General features: G+C 39.9%; 1 protein-coding gene across 5 annotated transcripts in view; it reads right to left on the bottom strand.

Annotated features, from left to right (window-relative positions):
* LOC136865933 (neuropeptides capa receptor) overlaps positions 1-27,716 on the bottom strand; it is a 218,216-nt gene that overhangs the window by 37,602 nt on the left and 152,898 nt on the right. For all 5 annotated transcript variants that reach the window (XM_068226568.1, XM_068226565.1, XM_068226566.1 and 2 more), the window contains one exon: positions 23,476-25,002. In XM_068226568.1, coding sequence (XP_068082669.1) covers positions 23,476-23,734 — 259 coding nt within the window. In that variant the 5' untranslated portion in view covers positions 23,735-25,002. The remainder of the gene's footprint in view (positions 1-23,475; positions 25,003-27,716) is intronic.

Raw genomic sequence — 27,716 nt, forward strand, 5'->3', positions numbered from 1 at the left:
AAGAAGAAAGAATACTGTGTGGTTTCTGCGTGGAAAAGTACTGGGCCATCTGTTTATTCTCACGACACCTCCTCGAGAAAGGTAATTCACCACGCAGGGTGGGGGAAGCAGGACAGATTTTAATTAATTTAAGGAGATTCACCGAAGGATAATTGAGTGGTTATGTCTCAATCGCATCAACTAAATACTGGTCACCGATTAACCGTACTATGATACCTCGAGTACGCCGGGAATAGGCGCTACGCAAATTAGTGGAAGGGGTATCGCTCCCTTGTAAAAACTACTGCAGTAAGGGACGAGCGTCATTCGGGGCTAGCGGCTCATCGACGGCGAAGCTATGCTCGGTTAAGCCCTCGTTAGTTCTTTGTTCAAGTGAAGTTAACTCCCATTTTAAGTGAAATAATACAATTTGCATAAACAGTGTATAGTTTGGTCTCTGTGACGCCAGTGTTAACTTTTTAGAAAACCGTGATGTGTAAAGTAATATTATTAGCATTACTATAGTACAATAATCTTACGTAGTCGCTTACGAGATCGTGACCGGACGTTCACATTGAACGCTATCAACCGGAATGTGAATTAAACAGTGACGTTGTGTGTGTACAGGATTAATTGCCAGCGGCTCCACCAGCATCGAACAATGGGTCTTCAACTTCAAGATGGAATGGAGATGAAAGTAATCACCGTGGTGCCCATGGAGGAGGAGTAAGCTCAGGATGGACCTCCTGAGCTGACGAAGGTGTCATCATGTGATAGAGATGAGTACAAAGTCTTACTATCTGGCATGCATAGCGGGATGGGAATTTTTATTGTAAACTGACGCTATAAGAGATTAAAGATGTAGTCCTGGTGAAATAGAGCGCCAAAATGGGCGCGTAGTTATTAATTCTTAGTTTAGGAAACCGACGACAGGTCTGAGTAATTGATTGTAAATAATTTAGGGAATATCATACTTTAGCTTTTCATGGGATAGAGATTTCTTCAATTATTTCTTTCTTGGGAGATTCTGTTTGTTTATTTGCGTCAGAAGACCAGGAGTAATTAGTTTAGGGGAATGCAGTGAGAGTAGTTATTAGAGTAATCATTAATTTGATGTGTATGGCAAGTAAAACGGTGAGTACTACAGTGTGTAAGGCACGTAACTACAAGGCTCAGCGGCCGAACTGACAGCCACAAAAACTCCACCCTTTGAAATACTTAGATAGGAAGTGATAAGATAAAATTGATTATGTGATTAAATTTATCAGGAAGTGATCATAATGCGTGTGTCAAATATCAGTCCGTGTGGATATTAAGTAATTAATGAATGTATTGCCGTGTGACGATAAAGTGGCCATGTGCTGACCATCGATTAATCAGCAGTCAGTAATCAGATGTTAATTGCCGAGCGAGCACTTAATTGTGTTGTAATTGCTGAATAGATTCCGCACGATGACCATGTCTAAGTAATGTAGCGGGTAAGCCATGTAGGACGGCAGGAATAATAATAATAATAATAATAATAATAATAATAATAATAACAATCGGGCAAAGATTACCATTGTAATACCGGAGTCGCGTTGTGAAAATGACGTGATACTGTTGGGTAATATGTGTTGACTTCAAGGTTATTTGCGCGAGTCTTTCAGGCTGCAGTTTATTGTAGATGTACTTCCGAGCGAAGTGTTACGGTTTCCTTTTGAAAGGAAATGTTACGCCTGTTAATGGTGGGTTGTCGACCGCGTGTGGAAGGGGGAGCATTTCGTCTGACCCTGCTCCAGTTGTGTTTCTTTTTTTTATGTGGGCGTTCCGTAAGCTGAGGAAGGAGCGACATTGCTGTTAAAGAGAAGTTGGCCTGTTTGAACGGCAAAATAATATGATTTACCTAACACGGCAGAGCAGTGTAATAATTAACAAGCGACCCGGCCGATAATGATAATGTTTGCCAATGAATCGTTGTTAAGTGCTCGAGTATAATATAGATAGGGATTACAGGACCCTGCCTTCATCGCAAGAGGTTGTCAGTTCGATGCTCAACGTAGGCATTGGAGGCCTACAGCGTCAGAAGAAAGATCAAAGTGCCTTTTATGTATTTTGTTGCATATCATGTATCATTTATGTGTTCTTTATGTTATGTGTAGTTGTACATAAGGCCAGTGGTGGTTCTGTCCATCAGCTTGGCGATGTCTATAATAGCGAGGGTCGGTTCGAACCCAGGTGTTGTATCATATGTGTGTATTTTTTTCTTTTACGCCATTTCATTGGGTAATCTAGGTCTTCATTAGAATAGGGATTGCTCAGACGTGTTGTCGGGTGCATGTTAGTTTTATGTGTTAGTGATAATATAGCCTCAGTGTTATGATGAAATTTCCATTCGCCATATGCCACGATACATCGCTTCGCGATAAACGTACTCGTTTCTATCAAGTATAACGGACAGATGCCCACCGAACAAACCACAACAAACATTTATAAACTTTAATGTAATTCATTAGTGTTATTTGGTGCGTCATTTCCCATCATCATTAAGGTTGAATAAACCGGTTTGTGAGTTAAATATTTTAATTCGAATGTGTTCTCATTTTAGTTATGTATGCCCCGCTTCTCCTCCCCTGTACGCCTTTAAGTTTACTTTGGTTCAGCGCCTATTTATTTCAGACTTCTTGACCCATGTGCGACCCTGTAGATCCCATGCCGGTGCCATTTAGGGAGGGGGCGGGTGCATATAAAATGGCGCGTCCAACGTGTGACTCGAGTCACTTAACAGTGGGGCCTAAGTCACGATAGCGAGGAGGATAATTGTACACGTTGTGCACCATATAAAATGACGCTCCAGGTGGGACATGTTAAGTGGTTAAAACTTATTGAAACTGCTTAATTTTGTGTGTGTGATCCATTTAGTGCTATTTATATATTAGTGTTTAGTGGTTGTTGGTAGGAATTGGGAGTAGTGATATTCAGTAGCGTAGCCAGGATTTCAGTTTGGGGGGGCATTGATCCAGAATTTTATTTTGATAGGTGACCAAACTTCCACAGTGTTCTTGGATCCAAGTAAGAGTGGTGGATCGTGAGGATCAATCAATCAATCAATCAATCAATCAATCAATCAATCAATCAATCAATCAATCAATCAATCAATCAATCAATCAATCAATCAATCAATCAATCAATCAATCAATCAATCAATCAATCAATCAATCAATCAATCGATCGATCAATCGATCGATCAATCAATCAATCAATACTGATCTGCATTTAGGGCAGTCGCCCAGGTGGCAGATTCCCTATCTGTTGTTTTCCTAGATAGTAATCTTCTTCTTATTCTTATCTTCTCCCGCTTTTCCCACATCTATGGTGTCGCGAGTGCTAACTGTGCCGCACATGTGGATTTGGCCCTGTTTTACGGCCAATTGTCCTTCCCGACGCCAACCTTATACTGAGGGATGTAACCACTGTTGTGTGTTTCTTTGGTGGTTGGTAGTGTAGTATATTATCTGAATATGAAGAGGAAAATGTTGGGACAAACGCCCAGTCCCCGAGCCAGAAGAATTAATCAGACGCGATTAAAATCCCCGACCCGGCCGGGAACCGAACGCGAGACACTCTGAACCGAAGGTCTCAACAATGAGCATTCAGCCAATGTGTCGGACTCTGGAAGTTAATATTAATATTAATATACATGATATACCTATAAAATGCTTAATAAAACTACATTCGTTAAAACTCCTAGGGTGTCTGGACTCCGTGGACGACAACCCCCCTTCCCCCGGGCTACCACTGTTACTCCCATCCCAACATAACTTCAGCATTTCATATATTCCGAGTACAAGTGAAATGAATGCAAGAATAAACAGTTTGAGTAAAGATGCAATATTCTGGGTTAGAATAAATACGGTAATATTATAACAACGGTCATGTGATAAGCAATAAAGAAGTGAAATTTTATACAAATAATGGGCAATGAAATACAGACACGCACACACACGTTCAATACGAGTTTCTCGTCCTTTTTGTCCATGGCTAGATGATGAAGCCAAGAGAATGATGGCCCACCGTGACTTGTTATTTCAACATTATAAACAAACCCTAGATGACACAGACTTCGAATCATACCGCATCTTAAGAAATCGCACAAAGCAGTTAATCAGAAATAAAAATTGTATATATTTCCGGAATTTAGCTAACAACTTAAATTCTAATCGCGCATGGGAACAACTTAGAGCTCTGGGAATAGGAAATTATCAACAGAGACAGACAACTCCTGAGATTCCAATTGACGAACCTAACGATCACTTTAGTAGAATAAATATTCAATCTACCCCAATTAACTGCACCCACTCCGCCCTCCCGTCCAGCCAATCCACCATTCACATTTCACAATGTCACATAAAATAAGGTTGAAAAGGCTTTGCATTCCATTAAAAAACCTACAGGTGTAGATGATATTCCTATTGCTTTTATACATAACATAACATAACATAACATAACATAACATAACATAACATAACATAACATAACATAACATAACATAACATAACATAACATAACATAACATAACATAACATAACATAACATAACATAACATAACATAACATAACATAACATAACATAACATAACATAACATAACATAACATAACATAACATAACATAACATAACATAACATAACATTATGGGTGCTGTCCTGCCTATACTACCGACACACATACCGAACTACTGTTTACTAAACGGCACTTTCACGGCTGTCTGGAAAACAGCCAATATTATACCGGTACTTAAGAGTTTAGACCCACAATCACCCTCTGACTATCGTCCTATGTCCATACTCCCTGCGCTTTCTAAAGCCTTTGAACGTTTAGTACACGAGCAAGTTCTGGAATACCTAAATAAAAATGCTCTTTTGAACCCTTTGCAATCTGGATTTAAGAAGGGTCACAGTACCGCGACAGCAGTTTTGAAGGTTACTGAAGACATTAGAAACGCTATGGACAAACTACTGCTCACTTTTCATATCACTTCATGACTTCAGTAGCGCCTTTGACACTATAGTCATTACGACTACGATAAAGAAAATGAAACTGCTAAATTTCGACCTGGCTGCGAGTAAGGTTTTTAATTCTTATTTGAGTAATCATCAACAGCGTGTAACAGTAAACGACAAAGCCTCTAAATGTAAAATGAAACTTAGCGTTGCCCCACAGAGCATTATTCCAGGGCCCCTAATTTTCAGTATTAATATCAATTACATACGATCTGTGACAGGAAATAACACACACAACCTCTATGCTGACGATCTTCAAATATATCGACACTGCAAGACAAGATATTAACAATGACCTCCGACGACTCAATATATATGCACAACGAAACTCTCTTATACTAAACTGCACAAAATCTCTGGCATTCATAATTGGATCACGAAAATTACCGAGCTGCTCACACAATGTCCTAATCCCGCCTATCCTACTGAATGGTAACATTCTTCCGTACAGTAAAACGGTTAAAAATTTCGGCGTAATGGTGAGTGAAACAGTTGATTCGTCTGATTACACGAAATAAATATGTAAAAATATTTTTGGAGTGCTTCACCCTCTTAAATGACAGAGGGATGTATTTCCATTTGAGCTACCGGACAAACTCATACAGACACTCATTCTCCCTATTCTTGATTATTGTGACGTTGTTGACTTGAGAGAGAAGAGACACTTAAACTTCACGTGCAGTGAATTCCTGCCTGCGATTTATTTACAATATCGGTTACGATGTTCATATCACCCCATACTATCAGGCTGACTCATGGCTGATGTCTGATAAACGTCGGCAGCTACACACCTTAACGATGGTGATCAGAGTGGTAGCTGAAAGTCAGCCACTGAATGTTTCTTCTAAATTCATCTTTTTATCATCATTTCACAACTTAAATACACATTCTAGATTCGTTCTTTCTATTCCACTGCACCGCACAAATAAAATTAAGAGATCATTTGTGGTGACTGTCGCCAGATTAGGTAATTCCCTGCCAGCTCAGGTCAGAGAAACTAGATTTTTTTAAAATCACGATGTAAGGTAACCTGCCGAGACTACCTGCTGAGGACAGCTGACTGAATGTTGAAGTATGAATGTGTGCGTGCCTGAGGATTAGATATTTTTAAGAGTTTTTAATATGAATTAGTTTTAATATTAATTTATTTTCAATTCTATTAATGTATGTAGTTTTAACTATTTTAAGTATCCCAGTATTTTATTTATGATTCTGATTAGTATGTGGTTAAGTGTACGAGAGGGCCTGGAGCCCTAACTCCACCACTGTACAGAAGGCACTAATAAATAAATAAATAAATAAATAAATAAGTAAATAAATAAATAAATAAATAAATATAGAATGTAAAGCGTATGGGTGTAGATATATTGTTAGTTGGAAAAGAAAAATACACGTCACACCATATGGTAGGTAGGGTTTACCGTGTTCTATAAGTTTACCTCGCAGTTAGGGCCGCGCAGCTGTGAGCTTGAATCCGGGAGATAGTGGATTCGAAGCCCACTGTCGGCAGCCCAGAAAATGGTTTCTCGTGGTTTCCCATTTTCACACCAATAAAATGCTGGGGCCACGGCCACTTCCTACCCACTCCTAGGCCACTCCTTTCCCACCGTCCCACCTATCTGTGTCGGTGCGACGTGAAGCAAATTGTTAATTAGTTTCCCTCGCAAGCCTGGGATACAGTAGTATAAAGTTACACTTTTGTGACGCTAAGACTTGTATGTGTAATTTTTATTAACGTGCCATAAACCATCGACACGGAGCTGTTGCCATTTCAACACCGTTTTAAGGGCCATCGACCCAAGCCGAGATTTGAACCTGCGAACTCGGACTCAGAAGAACAGTGGCTCAACCAACTGAGCCACATGAAAAGGGGGCGTTGTGATTATTGTTATAAATGGATGCAGTTAGTATCTTTACAAAGGTTTTATGAAGAGCATTTATTACGTCGTACGTAATAAGAATGCCTCAAGTTTAATATTTCATTTAATCCTTATAGTTAGTATATTTTCAGTTTACTGTTAATGTAAACCAATGATTGTCCAGGTAGCGGTCTTTGCTTGCCGTTCCATATTTGTAACAGTGATGAGGGGAACTAAGTATATTTTAACTATTCTTCAAACAGAGAGCACAAGTACACACACACAAACACACACACAATGTTATAATGACTTTGCTAATGAGGTTCAGTTTCCACGTACACACACACACTAGCGGACAAGCGATGCAAAGTGAGTTATTGTTGGAGGATTAATACCTCAATCTAGGTTCATTAATGACGTCATTAAAGTGATGAATCTGGTTATCTGTTCCCCGCTTTGATTGGTCAATTCGTAGTCATCGTCAACCGTACTAAATTACAAAAGAGCGTCCGATAGAGCTTTGTTTTTCCATTTCCTTGTTGGCATTGTTTAGATGAATAGTTTGACGTACTTTTCATCCTCTAATGATTAAGAGGGGTGTTCCTCAAGGCTCTGCTATTGGACCTTTGTATTGACATATACGTTTCACCAAGAGAAAAGGTCCCCTCAGTTTTAATTACGGTGTTGATGGAGCGACAGAACCTCATGGGGATCACTGTAAGTACTTCTTCTTCTTCTTCCTTGAGTTGTCCCGCTGGTGCAGCGTCCTCTTCCTTGGTCATTGAAAGCCATATTGTCGGGCAGGTTGTACGCCGACGATTTTTAAGTCACCATTTATTGTGTCTTGCCAACGCTGCTTCGGTCGTCCTCTTGGCCGTAGACCTTCAACATCAAAATGGTGGACAGAGTTGTCCACAATACCAGGCGCAGAACGCAGAGCATGACCATATAATCGGAACCGTTTTCTCTAATTTTATCCACAATTGGAGCGACACCCATTTGCTGTTAAACTGCGTCCTTTCTGACATTCAATATGGGAGATATCCACAGTCCAATGAGCATTCTCATTTCTACGGCATGAATTTGGCGTTCTGAAATTTTTGTGAGATGTTCGCCATTCGGCTCTATACAGCGCAGAGACTTGAATTGTACTGTAAGTAGCTAGTTGTTAATATAAGGAAATATTTTCTCCGCGATAATGAGATAAGCGGGAATGAATATAAAGATTAGGTCCCTTTATGTGGTTGTGATGGTATTTATGGTTCTCGTGAGGACTCAAATTAGAAGGTAAGACCCCAACTAGAGTATGATTCCACCGAGCTCGATAGCTGCAGTCGCTTAAGTGCGGCCAGTATCCAGTATTCGGGAGATAGTAGGTTCGAACCCCACTGTCGGCAGCCCTGAAAATGGTTTTTCGTGGTTTCCCATTTTCACACCAGGCAAATGCTGGGGCTGTACCTTAATTAAGGCCACGGCCGCTTCCTTCTCACTCCTAGCCCCTTCCTGTACCATCGTCGCCATAAGGCCTATCTGTGTCAGTGCGACGTAAAGCAACTAGCAGGAAAAAAAAAGAAAAAAGAAAAGAGTATGATTCCAGTGTATGGGACCCTCACCAGGATTACTTGGTTCCAGAAATGCAAATAACCCAAAGAAAAGCAGCTTCATTTGTTATGGGTGATTTCCGACAAAAGAGTAGCGTTACGAAAATGTTGAAAACTTTGGGCTGGGAAGACTTGGAAGTAAGGAGACGAGCTGTTCGACTACGTGTTGTGTACCGAGTTGTAAGTAGAGAGATGGCGTATAATGACATAAGTAGACGATTAAGCTTGAGTGGTGTCTTTAAAAGTAGGAAACATCATATTATGAAGTTGCAGTTGGAATTCAAGAGGACAAATTGGGACAATTATTCGTTTATAGGAAAAGGAATTAGCGATTTGAATATTTTATGAAGAGAGATGTTTGATACATTTCCAGCTTCTCAGAAATAATTTAAGAAAGATTAGGTGGAGAACTGATAGGGAATGTGCCACCTGGGTGGCAGCCCTGCAGTAAATGCAGATTGACAGTCTTAAAAGTGTAAAAAGCGCCAAGCATGGAGTGAATTCGGAAAAGAATACAGAATATCCTTGAATGTTGGTACATTATACACTGCAATCTTACGTTAAGGTTGAAAATAAAATGGCGTATGGCGTTTAGTGCCGGGATGTGTCGAAGGACAGGTTTGGCTCGCCAGGTGCAGGTCTTTTGATTTAACACCCGTAGGCGACCTGCGCTTCATGATGAGAATGAAATGATGATGAAGACGGCACATACACCCAGTCCCCGTGTTGGCGAAATTAACCAATGATGGTTAAAATTCCCGACCCTGCCGGGAATCGAACATCGCACCCGTGTGACCGAAGGCCAGCACGCTAACCATTTAGCCATGGAGCCGGACGTTGAGGTGGAGACGAGTGGTGACTGACAGAAATCTGTAATTATCTTTATCCAGGCAATGCTGCACAAACCCTCCAAAAATATCTACGTAAAACTCGCATGTGTGGCAGAACTAAATCCAGATCACTACACCTTAGTTTTTAGTCTATTGTATGAATGTTAACACGCTGCGCTGAGGCACTTATCAGGCAACATACGAATTACGTCAATTCTGATACGCTTCATCTCAGTCACAATTACAACCACGTATTTGCAACGTAATTGTTCTTCAAAATCCCCAGAGGGCTTCAGTTGCAAGTTCTGGTTAGCTAGACACTGATTGCCTTGCTCGTTATGGCAATTCACAATCAAATTATTATTTACCAGATTAGGGGATAACTGCCTTCGACAGAACTGATTTCCAGTCGAGGATAAGTCAGATATATTACAAATTAAAGATATTCAAATTAGTGTTGAAATAAGTGGAACTATTTTGTAAACTGTAGTCGTTAACGAAAGCCCATTATGTCACTCTGTTGTCTGATTATGAAATGTGGACTTAAGAACTCAAAACCTTTGTCTGTCACATCTGGACGGCCTGATGCTAAACTTAAGTCAGCGACATTTATTTGCACACAATATTACTGACACTGGACACAACTTTAGAGCTCCCTCCTTGCACCCCAGGAAGAACCATGCGGTATTTGTACACTAATCATCAAACAGGTTGGTAGTACCTACATAACAAAGTGAACTCTCTAACGAAGAAAATCACTTCTTCCTTTTACTGTGCCTACATTGTATGCTGTGTGGAATATTATCAGTCCATAAAAGCTCAAGTATTTCAATAGTCTAATCATTTTTCGTTCCCCACTTGAAATGTCAGACAGTAGGGGTTCCTACAAATCACTACATTCTTACAACAACGGTAAGCAGTGCGCGTCTGTTCGAAAGGTGCTATTTACACTTCAAGTTTTTTTACAGCACTTCGTCCATATGCATTGCAGTAGTTGAATATAACGTATTGTCGGTTGCCGTGAAAAATCCAGACCAGAAGGATGCAATTCTTTAAACGTAGTAACATATACGATAATGGGTACACTATATGTGCTTTTTATTATACGTTTCCCTGTGTTTTACCACAACTTACTTGGGATGAAAATAGCACGTTGTGAACAGACACTCCTCAAATATATATATTATCTACTCAGAAGAGTTCAACAATTTATGTTACAGTATTATATAGTAAGTTGCGAGTGCACAACACTGAAGCTTAAGGTACCGTAGTATGTGCGTGCTCCCAGGATCAATCAATCAATCAATCAATCAATCAATCAATCAATCAATCAATCAATCAATCAATCAATCAATCAATCAATCAATCAATCAATCAATCAATCAATCAATCAATCAATCAATCAATCAATCAATCAATCAATACTGATCTGCATTTAAGGCAGTCGCCCAGGTGGCAGATTACCTACTTATTGTTTTCCAAACCTTGTCTTAAATGATTTCAAAGAAATTGGAAAGTTATTGAACATCTCCCTCGGTAATTTATTCCAATCCCTAACTTCCCTTACTATAAACGAATATTTGCCCCAATTTTTCCGCTTGAATTCCAAATTACCTTCATATTGTGAAGTTCCCTACTTTTACAGACACCACTGTAATTTATTCGTCTACTAATATCATTCCACGCCATCCCTCCTCTGACAGCTCGGAACATATCAGTTAGTTGAGCAGCTCGTCTCCTTTCTCCCAAGTCTTCCCAGCCCAAACATTTTTGTTACGCTACTCTTCTGTCGGAAATCACCCAGAACAAATCAAGCTGTTTTTCCTTGGATTTTTTCCAGTTCTTGAATCAAGTAATCCTGGTGAGGGTCCCATACACTGGAACCATACTCTAGTTGGGGTCTTAACATAGACTTATATGCGCTCTCTTTTACATCCTTACTACAACCCCTAAACACCCGCATAACCATGTGCAGAGATCTGTATCCTTTATTTACAATCCCATTTATGTGATTACCCCAATGAAGGTCTTTCCTTATACTAACACCCAGATATTTACAATGATCCACAAAAGAAACTTTCACCCCATCAGCGCAGTAATTAAAACTCAGAGGACTTTTCCTATTTGTGAAACTCACAACCTGACTTTTAACCCCGTTTATCATCATACCATTGCCTGATGTCCATCTCACAACATTATTGAGGTCATTTTGCAGTTGCTCACAATATTGTAACTTATTTATTACTCTATACAGAATAACAGCATCCAAAAAAGCCTTATCTCTGATTCAACTTCTTTACTCATATCTTTCATATGTATAAGAAAACATAAACATCCAATAATACTGCCTTGAGGAATTCGACTCTTTATTATTACAGGGTCAAATAAAGCTTCGCCTTCTCTAATTCTCTGAGATCTATTTTCTAGAAGTATAGCAACCCATTCAGTCACTCTTTCGTCTAGTCCAATTGCACTCATTTTTGCCACTAGTCTCCCATGATCCACCCTATCAAATGCTTTAGACAGGTCAATCGCGATACAACGCGATACAATTCATTTGACCTCCTGAAGCCAAGATATCTGTTATATCTTGCTGGAATCCTACAAGTTGAGCTTCAGTGGAATAAGCTTTCCTAAACCCGAACCGCCTTCTATTGAATCAGTTATTAATTTTGCAAACATGTCTAATATAATCAGAAAGAATGCTTTCCCGAAGCTTACATACAATGCATGTCAAACTTACTGGTCTGTAATTTTCAGCTTTATGTTTATCACCCTTTCCTTTATACACAGGGTCTACTATAGCAACTCTCCGTTCATTTGGTATAGATCCTTCATGCAAACAATAATCAAATAAGTATATCCCCAGAAATCTTATCAATTCCAGCTGCTTTTCTACTTTAAACTTTTGTATCTTATTGTAAATCTCATTGTTATCATAGGTAAATTTTAATACTTCTTTAGCATTAGTCACCTCCGCTATCTGGACATTTTCCTTGTAACCAACAATCTTTACATACTGCTGACTGAATACTTCTTCGTTTTGAACATCCTCGCATACACACTCCCCTTGTTCATTAATGATTCCTGGAATGTCCTTCTTGGAACCTGTTTCTCCCTCAAAGTACCTATACATACCCTTCCATTTATCATTAAAATTTGCATGCCTGCCAATTATGCTTGCCATTATGTTATCCTTAGCTGACCTCTTTCGTAGATCCAATTTCCTAGTAAGTTCCTTCAATTCCTCCTACACTAAATGAATTTCAATTAAGGTACAACAAAGTTAGCGCATTGAGCTTGACATTCTCTAAGAAATACGTGATTTTACTGACGAATCTATCCACCTTTGCATCGGTCCTTTCAGACCTACTTTGCTATACGGGAGTGAAGGTTGGTTTACTCAAGTTGTCTTATTGATAAGATTAGCTGGAACAAGTAGGTGGAAACAGAGGCAGGAGGGTACTAAAAGGAAATAAAGGGCAAGTGACGAATGAACTGAATGATGAAGCTGAATGTATAAACTGGTTTCGGTCGCGGGGTTATGCAAGGTGACTGAAGGAGGATACATTTACCTAGGAGAATAATGAACTCGGTCATAGAGGGTAAATGAAGTATAGGGAGTCTAAAAAGACGTAAGACTTAATAGGTGTCCTCACAGAGCTCGTTGTAAAATAGAGGAATTTGCATGCGTTTCATTAATTCACAGACCCTTGCAGGCTGAAGGATAAAACAGTCTATAATGGCCTGTACATTTTCCTGCTCTGCTGGGCATTCCCTGCCGTGTGTTGGCTACACTGATGACTCTTTTTAAGTCCCAGGTTGAGGACAGTTCCCTGAAAGAGTAATAAAACACCAGGAAAATAATTTTAAAAGATATCAGGTTTTTCCCCCTCTGTAGAACCATACAGGGTCTATCAGAACTACCGGCAAAAATAACACAGGGATGCTCTTCGTGTTACACTAAAATCGATAGTGCATTCGATTGGCGGACTTTCGAGAAAATGATGATTCTATGTTACTTCCGGGCGCACGATTCAAATTGACGAACTCTCCCAGCCGCTGCTTGTTGCTGTGCGTCACAGGAGGGGAAGTGGGAAGTGGGAGACATAGGTAATGCTCAGTGCGAATATACAAGTTTCTCGTTTGTTTCGCAGCCCCAGTAGGCAAAATACAGGCAGTTTCCCACGTCATTTGCGACACACTACACATCCTGAACAGAGTCCGAAGGTCACTACTACACCGATGTGAACTGTGCATCCATTGTTGGACGTGTTACAGTATTTCTGATGCCACCCTCTACTGAGGCGTAGCAGGAAAGACGAGTATTGCAGCATAGTAGTCCTGCACTAAGCACCAACCATACAGCCTAGGGGACAAGAGACTTTGTGCATTCAGTTAACCGGAAGGTTGAGGGTTCGAAAAATTTAGAAACGGTTCTTCCACTTCTGGTAGGCACAAGGGTTTCAGCCTGTACTAGAGATGAGGGTTACAGAGTTCACTCTCCTTGTTAACTACCCTTTGGTAACAGCAAGTAGCAATTTTAGTGGAGTAGTGGATGCATCTTCAGGTGTATGTATATATGTATGATGGGTAATCAGCCCGAGGGCTCGTTTGATCCTCCACAGCTCCGCCAACGTCTGTCACAGATAGCGTAGGCGTCACTGAACAGGCATACTAGGGAAATGAGGAGTGAGGTAGTTCCCCGTTCCTTTCCTCACCGAGCCAGAAGTTGCTATTACATATCAGTCTGCCAAGCCCATTGAAATGCATGCCCCAACTTACCCTGTGAGCGATATTTTCATACCATTCATAGCAGGTACTGACTTTATAAAGAATCGCTCATACCTCGGTCAATTTCATATCGTCAAAGTCAAGGATGGGACTGAGACAGGTGAATGAAAGTAACAAATTTATTCTAGCCCGTACCAGAAGACACAGTGCACTCCCCAATAGCAATGAAATAGAAACATGTATACTCTGCGTGGAGTGCGTGTTGTAATGAGGACACTCCAGTACGTGTACCGATAAACTTTAAATTTTAAAAATTGTGATAAAGATTTGAATTCATTGGTTGAAGTGTGTCTCCACATCCATGTCGATTAGATTAGCAGTTTGCCTTTTTCTACCACTACGAGCGTTAATATGAGGCAATGCAGAGTTTCTCTTGGGCCCTTTTAAGTAAATTCGGTGTAGACATTTTTCAAAAATCCAAAGTCGTGTGAGGGCATTGAACCAAGGAATACTTTACAGAAAGAGTTATGTAAATAAGTTTATTTGGCTAGGCTTTGAATATAAAAAGAAAAAAAGTAATGAAACAAGCGATTTTAGGCTCTTTTTCCGGAACTGCATTTAGGCCGGAAGTGATTTTTGAAATTCTTTTATTTTTTAGTTTGATAGAGCTATCCAAGACTCACGATTTGGAACCGTCCCTTTGTTAAGAAATGTTTTCAACGTATCGAAGTGATGCGACAGTGAGTGATTTTCGATTGTGGGGTATCGATATCAGAATATCGTAATATTGGAAGTGCACTGGGATGATGACTGCTATGTTCTTAGTTCATTGCATATTCACTTGTAACTCTTACGTTCTTGAGTATGCAGAAACTAAATTTGATTAATAACTTTATAAAATAGTTGAGAGAGAAAACAATAATATATTTGTAAAAGAAGCACCTTACTTAAAACAGAACGATATGTTTCATTCTTGAAGGAATACCTTCAGATTCTATGAAGTAACCCTCAAATATTTCGAGATAAATATTTATTTTTACTTCTGTTTTTTTATACTTAGGAACTTGAAATCTAGGCATACCTATAGAGTCCTCCCAGCAATGTTAGTAGCAGGAGGCGCACGCGAAGTAACTGTCCTTTATTTAATACTTAGGTTTCCACTAGTAGCGTTGAGGTAAGTGGAATAGCACTGCTGCCAACTATTGGTTGTTGGTTTAATTTCTTTTTCTTGCCGTGCGGACAGTATGTGCCGCGGCGATAGAAGGGAGTGTGGCCCCAAATGGTTCACTATTCTCATGACAGAGATTGGCCTAGATGTTGGTAACAGAATCTCTTGTCTCTTCATTTGTGAGAATGACGTCTTAATCTTCGACATGTCGGCCACTGTCCATGATCCTTGGCAGAAGCAATGGATAATTAGTTTCGTCAGACTGAACAGCCTAACAGTTAACTGAGAATGCATGGCTTCATATATTACAAATCATTTCACATTAAAGAAGAGCAGCTCCACCATAATCAGAGACTGCACGGCTTGTGAGGAAGTCGTTAGTAGTTCGCATACTTCTCGCGGTTTTAAGGCCGGCCGACAAGTTAAGCACAGCGTCCTACTTTCTTAGTAAACAACGGGCGAATAGTTTTCTGTCTCGTAAATTAATGTGATCCCCGGCAAGACGAGCCGGATTAATGCGCTGGCAATTAAGTGACAGGCAGGGTTTCTGAACGGAGTAATTGCTCTGTCTTCGTGGCAGTTTTTCGCTGAGTCTATTACACAGAAAATGTTGCGTGAACCAGACGAGTTCGTGCTACGTAAATCCTAACCAGTAGGAGACATGCAGCTGAGAGCAGAACATGCATAACATGCAGATTGTTTAGGGGCTTTGTCCTTAGTTCAGTGCTTGGGAAGACATCGAGAAGAGACTGAGATGTGACAATTACATGAGAGCAAACGGCAGAGGACGGTGGTAAATAAACGATTATTTGATCTGACTTTATGTTCATATTGTGATCTTCCCCACTTCTGAAAACTCCGATCAAGCTTATTCCTCTATTAATGTTATTTCAAGCAGGGTGGTAACGAATGCCAAAATAAAAATTCATACCCCTTAAGTCAAATGTAAAAAGCTATGAATAACTTAATATAAATTGAATTACAGCAGATAGAAACAATTAACAAATAATGTTTAATAGGTTTTACTTGACTGCCTCCGTGGTTTAACGGGCAAGCTGCTCAGCTGGCAGCCATGTGCCACTTAGATGCTCGTGATAATGATAACCTACAACCTGTTTTCCAGTCATTGACCGGGTCAGAGATGTGATGAATGAAGCAGATATAGGCTGTTAGTACGATGGGGTTGCCACTCCCAAAGTGATGTATATTAATGACTGATAGATGCTATGAAATGAGAATGGAGAGTGTTGCTGGAATGAAAGATGACAGGAAAATCCGGAGTACCCGGAGAAAAACCTGTCCCGTCTCCGCTTTGTCCAGCACAAATCTCACATGGAGTGACCGGCATTTGAACCACGGTATCCAGCGGGGAGAGGCCGACGCGCTGCCGTCTGAGCCACGGAGGCTACTTAGATGCTCGTACTTAACTTTAATTGCTTTCATTAACTACATAACTATACCTGTAATCGATACCGAAGTCTCTGTTATAATAGTTTATTCGATTATTTAAAAAACTAAATAAAAGACTGTTGAAATCAAGTTTGAAAAATATCAAACCCCACAACTGACAAGCCTAGTCTATTATTAACTTCGCGCTGACAGAGATCGTTCGAAATTCAGTTGACTGCCGCTACACTAACTTCTTATTCGCCTTATACACCATTATCTAATACATGTCTTGATGTAGATGTTGATTCTCATAGGGAAAGTGAAATATTCGTCCCGAATTAGTAAATTTATGATACAGGTGTGCTATTTGCCAGCTGATGATTCCAATAAGCACGGTAGGATGAAACACTGGCTATCAGGAGTGAGTTAGCTGGAAAGTGTATAATGTCCAGTAACGGACCAACTATATCGGTATAATAAATGTGTGTCAAACATTAAATGTTCAGCACATTTTGTGCATAATACGATCTCAGGTGCACTACCCATCAATAATGTCTCATTTACTAACTAAAATGTGATATTTTGGTATCAATTTTCATTGTTGTAATTATTTTTAAATAATTTGATGCAGGTCTTTTGTAAGAAGCGTGTCACGGTGTTGTGAGAGATAACAAGGGCAAGAGCTGTTCTGTGTTACACTCGGTACAATAAACTGCTGCTAGATGCAGCCAAGTGGCAATTCCTCAACGAACAAATTGTAAAAGGAAAAATATTTCGAGTGCTTCTACAAAACAGTCGTGATCATTTTCGGGCCGAGTGGCGTTAGGCTAGATATATATATTATTTTTACTTTTTTTTGCGAGGAGTCTTCGGGACCCCTCAAAGCTTCGGGTCCACCTGTATTGCAGGCCTGACGCCCCAAGTGACATTCCACTTGGTCAGGGAAATCTGTTTACTCCCCAGTATTCCCAGCTCAAAGATTATTGTAACATTACTCTTTTGTCCGAAATCGCCAAGAACAACGCAACCGGAAAGTTTAATATTATCGTATCACTGCACATTGCACATTCAAATGTTGCTTTGCACTCCAAAAGAGAACGTTTAGTGTTTTCAGTTGTCTGTGGTGAATGTTGAAAGTAGTTTAACATTTAATTTCTGTATATTATAATCTTACAGACGCTTTTCAATGCTGAAAACACTTCTTAGGAGACAAAGTAGATGTCCCACACTATGAAAAACGTAAAATTAAGCAATTTCCTCAATTTTTCAGAAATTCTAAGGGCAAAAGGGCTCGAAAATGTTTCAAATTGTAAGTCTTGGATAGCTCTATCAAACTTTTTAAAAAATCGAAAATCTCTTCCGGCCGAATTGCATTTCTTTACTCGTTTTCCTTTTTATTCAAATCCTAGCCAAATTAACTCATTTACATAGTTTTCTCTGTGTTCCTTGGTTCAATACCCTTAGGCGTTTTTATTATTATTTTTTTAATGTTCACAGCGAATGCCGTTATAAGAGCTTAAGTGAAACTCTGCATTGACACTCATTAGCGCCCGCAGTGGTAGGAAACATGCCAACTGCTAATCTAATCACCCGGATAACGATGACTAAGATAAGGATCGTAAATTATATTTTATTTACTTAATATTAGTAGCTTAAATCCCTAGGATGTTTGCAACATTGAGTTGCTTTCTTGAAACACTAGACCTGTGGATTTTTACAAGGATGACTTTATGAATACATCAGATACTAATACAAAACCTCTTTGGAGTGCTGATCATTCTTTGAAGTACGTAGCTCTATTTCATAGGGTTGTGTAAATGATTCCTCAAAAATGGTAAAAATATTTCGCAATGCCAGTTACAAAGTATCATCTGATTTGTACAATAGCGTAGAAAGGCCTGATCCAAAAATAAGTAGACCATAATCATTGCCTATAATTAATTTACATTTGACCGATATTTATCTCACATCTAATCACTTTTTTAGTTAACGATTCACTAAAACAAAATACTCCACATCACGCCAAGGTCCTTATTCTATTGTCATAAATCAACACACCCAAGTATAACATCCATCACCACTTATTCACTCAGAAAATCACTCCCGACATTGTAATTGCACTCGCACTGACACACTAGAACACTATTGCAACTAAATTAACGAAGTTTCATAAAAGCTCAGTCTCCAAGTTCCTATTCACTTCTCATCTCATTTACACCCTTCTCATCACAACACAAACTACAAACTACAAACCAAACCAAACCCCATGGCACTACAGCCCTTGAAAGGCCTTGGCCTACCAAGCGACCGCTGCTCAGCCCGAAGGCCTGCAGATTACGAGGTGTCGTGTGGTCAGCACGACGGATCCTCTCGGCCGTTATTCTTGGCTTTCTAGACCGGGGCCGCTATCTCACCGCCAGATAGCTCCTCAATTCTAATCACGTAGGCTGAGTGGACCTCGAATCAGCCCTCAGGTCCAGGTAAAATCCCTGGCCTAGCCGGGAATCCAACCCGGGGCCTCCGGGTAAGAGGCAGGCACGCTACCCCTACACCACGGGGCCGGCAACACAAACTACAACCTATTATATTTATGTTGAAGTGTATACGGAGTATTCAAATCTTCGTAGCTGTCCATCGCAGAAGAATTGTAGTCAAAAAATTAAAAAAAACGTGATCGGCAAGGATAATCTATTGAGAGTTGTTCTCAATTACATACTCGCATATAGTGAAATTGAAGTTAAAGACGGATTGGCAAGTTCAAGAAACAAATGGCGTTCTAGAAGGTGATCCTGGCAGACCAGTACTCTACTGCTGACATCACTCGGATACTATACACTAACACGGTATCAATGTATACATTTATGCAGCCGGCATAGTTTTAGGATCATAGAGAAGAGCGGATCTTCAAAATACTATGTACAGGTTTCAAGAGTATGCAATAGACTGACAATAAACTCAGGTAAGACAGTTCTAATGATATTTAGAAAAGCTGGAAGAACAGTCACCGCGGAAAAGATAACGTATAAAACAAGAAACTTAAAAATTATAAATTCCAATAAGTACCTAAGAAACACCTTACTAACAACGGCAACTTTCATCAGAATTCACGTGAGAGAAAAGGCAGTTGCGCCAATCAAGAGCATATATGAGATAAATGAGCCTACCAAGATATCGATGAAAACAGCTATGATACTCCCAGTAATAACATGCGACTTACAACTAATTTGGGAAAGGCTAACAGCAGATGACCTAAACACAATTAAAAGTGTGAAAGCAAGATATTTGAAGCGAGTTCTTGGAATCTCCAAAATGATGGCCTCAAGATTAGCATACGAGCTAGCCAACGAGCCATTCTTAACAGAAAAGCTCAGAATCAAGTTAAAAATACCTTCGACCCGTCAAGAACAGGAACTTCTCAAAATCAGGCAAGAAAAAGAGAAAAATGATTCACCTGCTACAGATATCATGTTAGATCGAAATTGGACAGGTCCGAATAATCAGCAGTACACGGCTTTCATCATAAGATGTACATACGAACAGGTTTCACGAGAAAAGTGAGCAATGTGTGTGTGCCTTGTGCGGGAATTTATGTGAACGGTATCACTTCAAGAAGTGTAAAGGAAGAAGTACATCGCTGCTGGAATATAATGAAAATTAGATTAAGCCGATCATATTTACGTATGTCATTTTTTGGCCTTTCGGCTGAAATAAATTCTTATTATTAATTTACATCTAATACTGATCATGCTGGAGACTTTGTGTACACTAACTGCTTTTACAAATATCCCATTAGAATCACTCGCTGAGTGAAGTTTCAAAGACAACAAGGTCTAAAATAAGTTTGTCCAGCTAAATATGGTTACTAACACAAGTCTTATTTATTTATTTGTCTGCCCTGTCAGAAACAATGAAATCGGCTGCGTATAAAAGGCACAGACGAAAACAAAATTGGCGGTACGCTCTCACGGCCGCAGGGTTTTGAGGGTAAGTAAACTTACTTCTTAGAAATTAAAGTCCACTGGTTCACTTTTCTTGTCTTCTACTTGGTGCAGATGCATCTTCATTTACTTACTGTAAATTGTTTTCGCTGTTTCAATTTCTCTTATTTCTTTTCTTCCGTCATCATTCACTTCTCTCGTTTCAACTTTTACTTTCACTTTTATACTTTTTTTCCGAATCCTAATCAAATCATTTTTTCCATTACTAAATTTGTTATTCTATACAACTGACCACGATTTATTCACGACAGCTAACCTCCAACTGAAGCCCGAGTCAACATAGCGACATCTTATAACAGACTATGCGTGTGACGTTACATATTTAGCACAACTTTTGCCGTATTTGAAGCGATATTGTATGAAAAGTACGGCTTGAATTTTCAATTTTTTTGGAAACAGGTAGCCTTCTCTTTCAAGTCATTAAACACAATCGTACTCTCGGCGGTATACGTGTTCTACCCAAACACTAAAAGCGTCTCAACATTTTCTTTCCACGTACCCCTTGTCAAGCAAGTCCACGATAAAAAAGATTTATACATATCGATTGATGTTACCTGGGGTCGCCAAGACTTCTCTGACGCCTAGAACTGTAAAAGTTAGAGTGGAAGGGGTGTGGATGTTCCATGAAGAGTACTGCCTCAGTCTCACACAGTTCATAGCGTAGAGTACCAAGCAACCAGCTTAAGACAAAGTTGGAATTCAAGAGGATAAATTGGGGCAAATATTCGTTTATAGGAAGGGGAGTTAGGTATTGGAATAACTTACCAAGGGAGATGTTCAATAAATTTCCAATTTCTTTGCAATCATTTAAGAAACGGCTAGGAAAACAACAGATAGGGAATCTGCCACCCGGGCGACTGCCCTAATCCAGATCAGTAGTGATTGATTGATTGATTGATTGATTGGTTGATTGATTGATTGATTGATTGATTGATTGATTGATTGATTGATTGATTGATTGATTGAACGGATTGTAACTCAAAATAATCCATTTTTGAGAATGTACCACCAGTGTATAGCTTATATTGACCTCTACAACCCCACAAAGTGTTGTAAGAATAAATGTAGTATATCCATGCCAGGAAGGGCTTATAACAGTTTTCGCTCTTCTGACATTAGTCGCTTTGCTTAATTCGAAAGTCATTTTGAGATGTAACTTTTCAGAATGTAGTAAATGATGTAAGAACTATGAACAACACACCAATTTTTATAAAATTGTATAACAAGTGTGTTTTTGAGAGGCAATGATGTAAACTGATAAAATCTTTAAACTCTTCTCTTGAGGATTAATTGATTTAGAACTGTAACCCTTTCGTTCTCGGTCGTCCCTATCACCAACAGTGAATCATACGTCATAATAAAGACGGAAGCAAAGAAACAAATAAAGTCCAAGGTGATGACTCCACGTCGAGCACAGCGTTTGGAGAACATTATGCTGTGTTGGGATGTTGACTTCTTAAGACGAGACCAATCTTCAGAAGTGATTAAATACAACACAAGGAATCTAACAAGGACGACAAACATAGCGGGTGAACAATTATGCATACTGTAGCTACCGACCAGAAATTAGAGAGCCCGGTGTTGTATTCATAAAGTTTTCCGTAGTTCATATCGTTGGGCACAGTCTCTGGTAACCCACATTCAGATAACATTGAGTCAAAGGCGGGCACATTATCCCCTAACTTAAAAAATTACCACAATACAAAGTAAAAACGACTAATTGGGATATTTTACTTCCGTAGTGATGAAATTTTCCAAATTTATTTTAAGGAAATTGTTACAATATAGTAAACGGTAGTTAAGGTAATTTATTGCTATTTCTTTCACCACAAAATCCCATTAAATAATCTCCTATGCACACCATTTTTACTATGTACGTATTAAGAGTTCACCAGTTAGAAACATCCAGCCTTCGTGCTTTTGACTTACGAGATCGTCAACTTTTGTTGCCCTTTCCTTCAGGATGATTGCTAATGCAAGGCCATTTAGCCGGTTCTCTCCCTTTGTACTTGTAGGCTTTTAGCTTACGCAGGCCCGAGGAAGTTATGTCTGTAGAGGCTTTCATGATGCCCAGAGTGGCAAATATTTGTAGCAATAGTCTGTTATTGGGAATGACGCATTCATTACACAGCGCTCATTTCATTCAACCTTCCTATTACGGTGCCAATGTAAGCCAATGCAGCTGTTTTCAAACAATTTATAAATGCACTTCTTCTCAAACCGAGCTCGATAGCTGCAGTCGCTTAAGTGCGGCCAGTATCCAGTATTCGGGAGATCGTGGGTTCGAACCCCACTGTCGGCAGTCCTGAAGATGGTTTTCCGTGGTTTCCCATTTTCACATCAGGCAAATGCTGGGGCTGTACCTTAATTAAGGCCACGGCCGCTTCCTTCCCACTTCCAGCCCATTCCTGTCCCACCGTCGCCATAAGACCTATCTGTGTCGGTGCGACGTAAAGCCAATAGAAAAAAAAAACCTCTTCTCAAAGCCGCGACTAAGGTAACATCTTTCTGGATCTTCTTCTATTTGTTCTAGGAGCCTTACATGTAATATTAGTTCCTGAAATACAATGAAGCTATCATGTCTATGTACGCAGTGGGAAGGACAAAATGCATTTTACTTGGTCTCTCTTGACTCGCTGATATCAGGTTTACTAATAACACTCTTTGAAGAGCTGACAGTCTTTTCGCAGAAGCAGGAACAAACCTTGTCACTGATGAGATAAACCCCAAGCCCAAAAATCTTGAAAGTTTAATTAGACTTTTAATATTTTAGCTTCTAAATGTAACTAGAAGGAGTGGGGGGTCTCCCATCCCTGGATCCGCTTCTGCATTGACTCCACATCAACTTGTTAAATGTTAAGAGTGGTAAGTACTTACCGAGTAGGAGCAGCGCCAGATCGGAGATGGCCAGGCTGAACAGGTAGTAGTTGGTAGCAGTGTGCATCTCGGCTGTGCGCACGATGACCGCACACACTGCGACGTTGCCAACGACGCCCGTCACGAAGATGAGCGCGTACACGATGGTGATGGGCAGCACGATGTGCAGATCGAGGTGTTTGGGACCTCGGGTATCCAGCAAGTACGCCTCCAGGGATACGTTCCATAGCGCGGTCGCGTTCTCCACTGACACGTTCATAGCTTCTTTCACACGACAGTCAGCATTCTAGCTCACAGCTTAAACCAAAAATTGGGAAGGATCTTCTGAAGATAATCAGTTCTATCTTTCATCAACAACAACGAAGAGGGTTTTCATTCACGTTTAGTTTAATTTAGTAACGTTACAGGATCCACTTTTCCATATAACAACTAAGTGATTCACAATGGTGATATTGTTTCATTTATTCTTTTCGATTTTAGAAAGCGGTCAAATAGTAGAAAACACCTTCCTTTGTTACATCGTCTTCACTTTCTATTTCCAATCCAAGTAAAATCTATTTTGATTGCTATTTTGCAACTAACTACAACGTTTAAGGAATTTGATGCTTTGTCTGCCTCCAGACCGTGTAAATCATGATTTAACTTGAAATAACCTACAACACGCGTATGTGACGTATCACTTACTAAATTATGAAAATGTGATCAATTCTCTGCAGGGCACAATCTATTGATAAAATCGCCACTATTAATTCTTAGAGTTTAAAACATTTATCGAGTACTCTTTTTTACATCTGTTGTCTTTTCAATGCAAATATAATAAAATTATCCTTGCATTACGAATGGTATTAATCAGATAATCTCTGCATCATCTCAAGTGTACGATATCAGGAATATTCAAAGTCCAAATATATGAAGTGGCTTTTCACGTTGATTTTTCCCTGAGTTGCCACCTTTAACTTTCAATTTGGCTGAAGTAAATGGCCGAAAACAATGATTGTTCTTATGATGTAGAAGGATGTAAAGTTATTGGCTTGCTTCTCTGCCTAATATATAAAACACTTCGAAGGAGGACTTGTAGACATGAAGTAGGACCTTATCAAAGATGAGTAATAGAAAATGTGAAAGAGTTTGTGTAGACGAAGCAAATAGGTTTTCTTTCTTATGACTGACGATATGCAAATATCATATCAAGAAACATTAAAAGAACCATAATTCTACAAGCTAGTGAACTTTAAATTAAGACAGTTTGGCGGGTATGAAAATGAGAATAAAATTCAAAATAATATCTTTAAATGATTTGAAATCTCATTCAGTTCAAATGGTTTAACTTGCTGCATGGGATAAAGTAGTTCTAGAAAGTATACTCTTGCGTTGTTTGACTGCTCCTCCGGTAACACATCAGTATGTTGAGCACAAAATACAGCTATACATGGGTTCTGTTCCTTTGAAGCGGTTAGAGTTATCCAACCTCCGAGGAAACAGCAAGGGATGAAATCGTGGTCCGAATTCTTCGCGCTAGTCGGCGTCCTGTAAACAGAAGAGAGACACGCAATCATTACTACCGGTAGAACTCACATGTAGGAAACACAGATTATTTATTAAAACCAAAGTCATACATACATCTTCATTATAGACTTATGCCTTTTAGCGCTCAGTGTGCAAGCCTCTGAGTTTACTAACCACCCCAAAATCCTCTATTTCTCACAAGTTCTGTGGCATCGTTTGGTTCTGTGCCTCTTATCTTTAAATTGTTAAAAACCGCGGCTAACCATCGTCGTCTTAGTCGCACTCTACTTCTCTGGCCCTCCACAACGCATCACATGACCCCACCACCGAAACCGGTTTATGCGTATAGCTTCTTCCATCGAGTTCATTCCTAATTTAGCCTTTATCTCCTCATTCCGAGTACCCTACTGCCATTGTTCCCACTTGTTTGTACCAGCAATCATTCTTACTACGTTCATGTCTGTTACTTCTAGCTTATGAATAAGATATCCTGAGTCCACCCAGGTTTCACTCCCATAAAGCAAAGTTGGTCTGGAAACAGACCGATGTAAAGTTTGTTTCGTCCGGGAGTTGACTTTTTTCTTACAGAATATTGTTGATGGCAAGTGCGAGCTCACTGCATTAGCTTTACTGCACCTTGATTCAATCTCACTTACTCTATTACCATCTTGGGAGAATATACTTCCTAAATACTTGAAATTATCTACCTGTTCCAGCTCTGTATCACCAATCTGACATTCAATTCTCGTGCATTTCTTACCTACTGACATCAGTTTGGTCGTGGAAAGCCTAATTTCCATACCACATTCACTGCACCTATTTTCAAGTTCCATGATATTAGACTGCAGGCTTTCGGCACAATCTGCCATTAAGACCAAGTCGCCAGCATAGACCAGATTGTTTACTACATTTTTACCTAACTGAATCCCTCCCTGCCATTTTGCGGCAGATGACCCATGTAAACTATGAACCAGAAAGATGAAAGATTACAGATAAAGCAAAGAATCAACTCAACATATATATAAAATATTAGCAATAGGTAATTACAATGTGTTTTGCTCTCTTTGTTTACATATGACAGACATTTACGAAAATACAAAGCGAATCTAAAAACGGATTCCATGCTCAGGAAGGGATAAAGTACAATGATGTGTCCAAGACGTGTAGTAAATTTTTCCTTTCCGTGTGATTTGGGTTCAGAGGTAAGCAAAATACGTTAGCGTTAGTATTTACAGAGGAGGCAGTACGTAACAAAAGAAGTCCTATGAACATTGGTGGCAAACCCAATATCTTCCGAGTTATGGGCCGCTGCCACTTCTATGAGTGATGACCATGTTCCAGTAATTTATGGAGGGTCGTAGGCAACAAAAGACGGAAATACGTCCCTACCTAATTGGTGCGTGTAAACGACTGCAAAGTTGGTGCATAAATTATGGTGCCCCGGCCCCTTTTCACAGTAGTGTTAGGTGAAACCTAACACGGATCTTCAATTAACGATGGATTGGTCAGGGACGGCTAATATCTTGGCCTACTCGTTCGCCTGAACTTAACCCATTAGATTTTTCGCTTTGCGGACATGTATAGACTATGGTCTATGTTGTCCCCATAAATGGTGTGGATACACTAGGAGAACGTGTGTTCACTGCCTGTGATGCAATCCGGCAACAGCCAGGTATTTTCCAAGGAATGCGACGTAGGGTGCAGGGCTGCATTACAATGGATGGTGGTCACATCGATCACATATTGTGAAGTGTGGATCAAAAACATGGTAGTGGGCCATAACTGCAAGGATTGCGACCAATGTTTATAGGACCTTTACTTTCCTTCGTTTGTTGAGTGCTGCCTGTCTGTAAATAGTGGAAGCTTTTCGAAGGACACTCTGTATAAGGAAGTGATCGGGGCGGCAGATCGTTAGAGGTGACTGAAGGCGGTACCTGCTCTCACTCGTGCTTGGTCAACTCCTGCTCTCTTCGGGCCCTAGGGATACTAGTTTCGCGAAGCATAGGATCTATCTCAAACTAGCATCATCAGTCTCCCAGCACCACTGTAACCATGGCAACCAGTGTTGGTCAATAGCGACATCTTCTCACTGTGCGCTTTCTTCCTGTAACTAAGACCTTGAATCAAGTGAACCCTATTCTAACCCCCGGAATTAAAATCCTTGAACTGGCTCGAAAACGAACCCAGGTCCTGGGAGACTCCGCACGTCTTGGCTGGAGAACCTGTAGCAGTATTCCGCGCAGCAAGCAACAAAATTGTGATCGCCAACTTTCGGTGACGGATACGGCACCGGAGTGACTTAACATTCGTTAATGTCTTTCTTACAGTGGTACGCTATAACTTCCTGTCTCCTTGTCAATATAGTACACTCCTGAACAGTTCCACTTCTGCAACACCCAGTACTGTATATTGGGTCTGTTGTTAGCTTTAGAACTCTCCTCTATGCCTATAAACTAGAGTTGATTTTGTAATTATTTCTATGTTATAAAAAACTGTCCACATCCTGGGAGTATCACAGCGCCGCTCCTCAGTTAGCTCCACCCTACCCCGCTCTCCTCACATCACTTACCTCTCCTTCCAATACTCCCCACCCACCGCAAGTGCCTTACATACGTACATAGGACTCAGTCAGTTAACAACACGACATAAGGGAGGACGTCGAATACGACACGACTGACTATAAGGTAATCAACTCCATTATCATTTATTCTCGCGAACATACATTTTTAACAAGG

Source organism: Anabrus simplex, chromosome 3 (genome assembly GCF_040414725.1).
Source record: "Anabrus simplex isolate iqAnaSimp1 chromosome 3, ASM4041472v1, whole genome shotgun sequence".
NCBI lineage: Eukaryota > Metazoa > Arthropoda > Insecta > Orthoptera > Tettigoniidae > Anabrus > Anabrus simplex.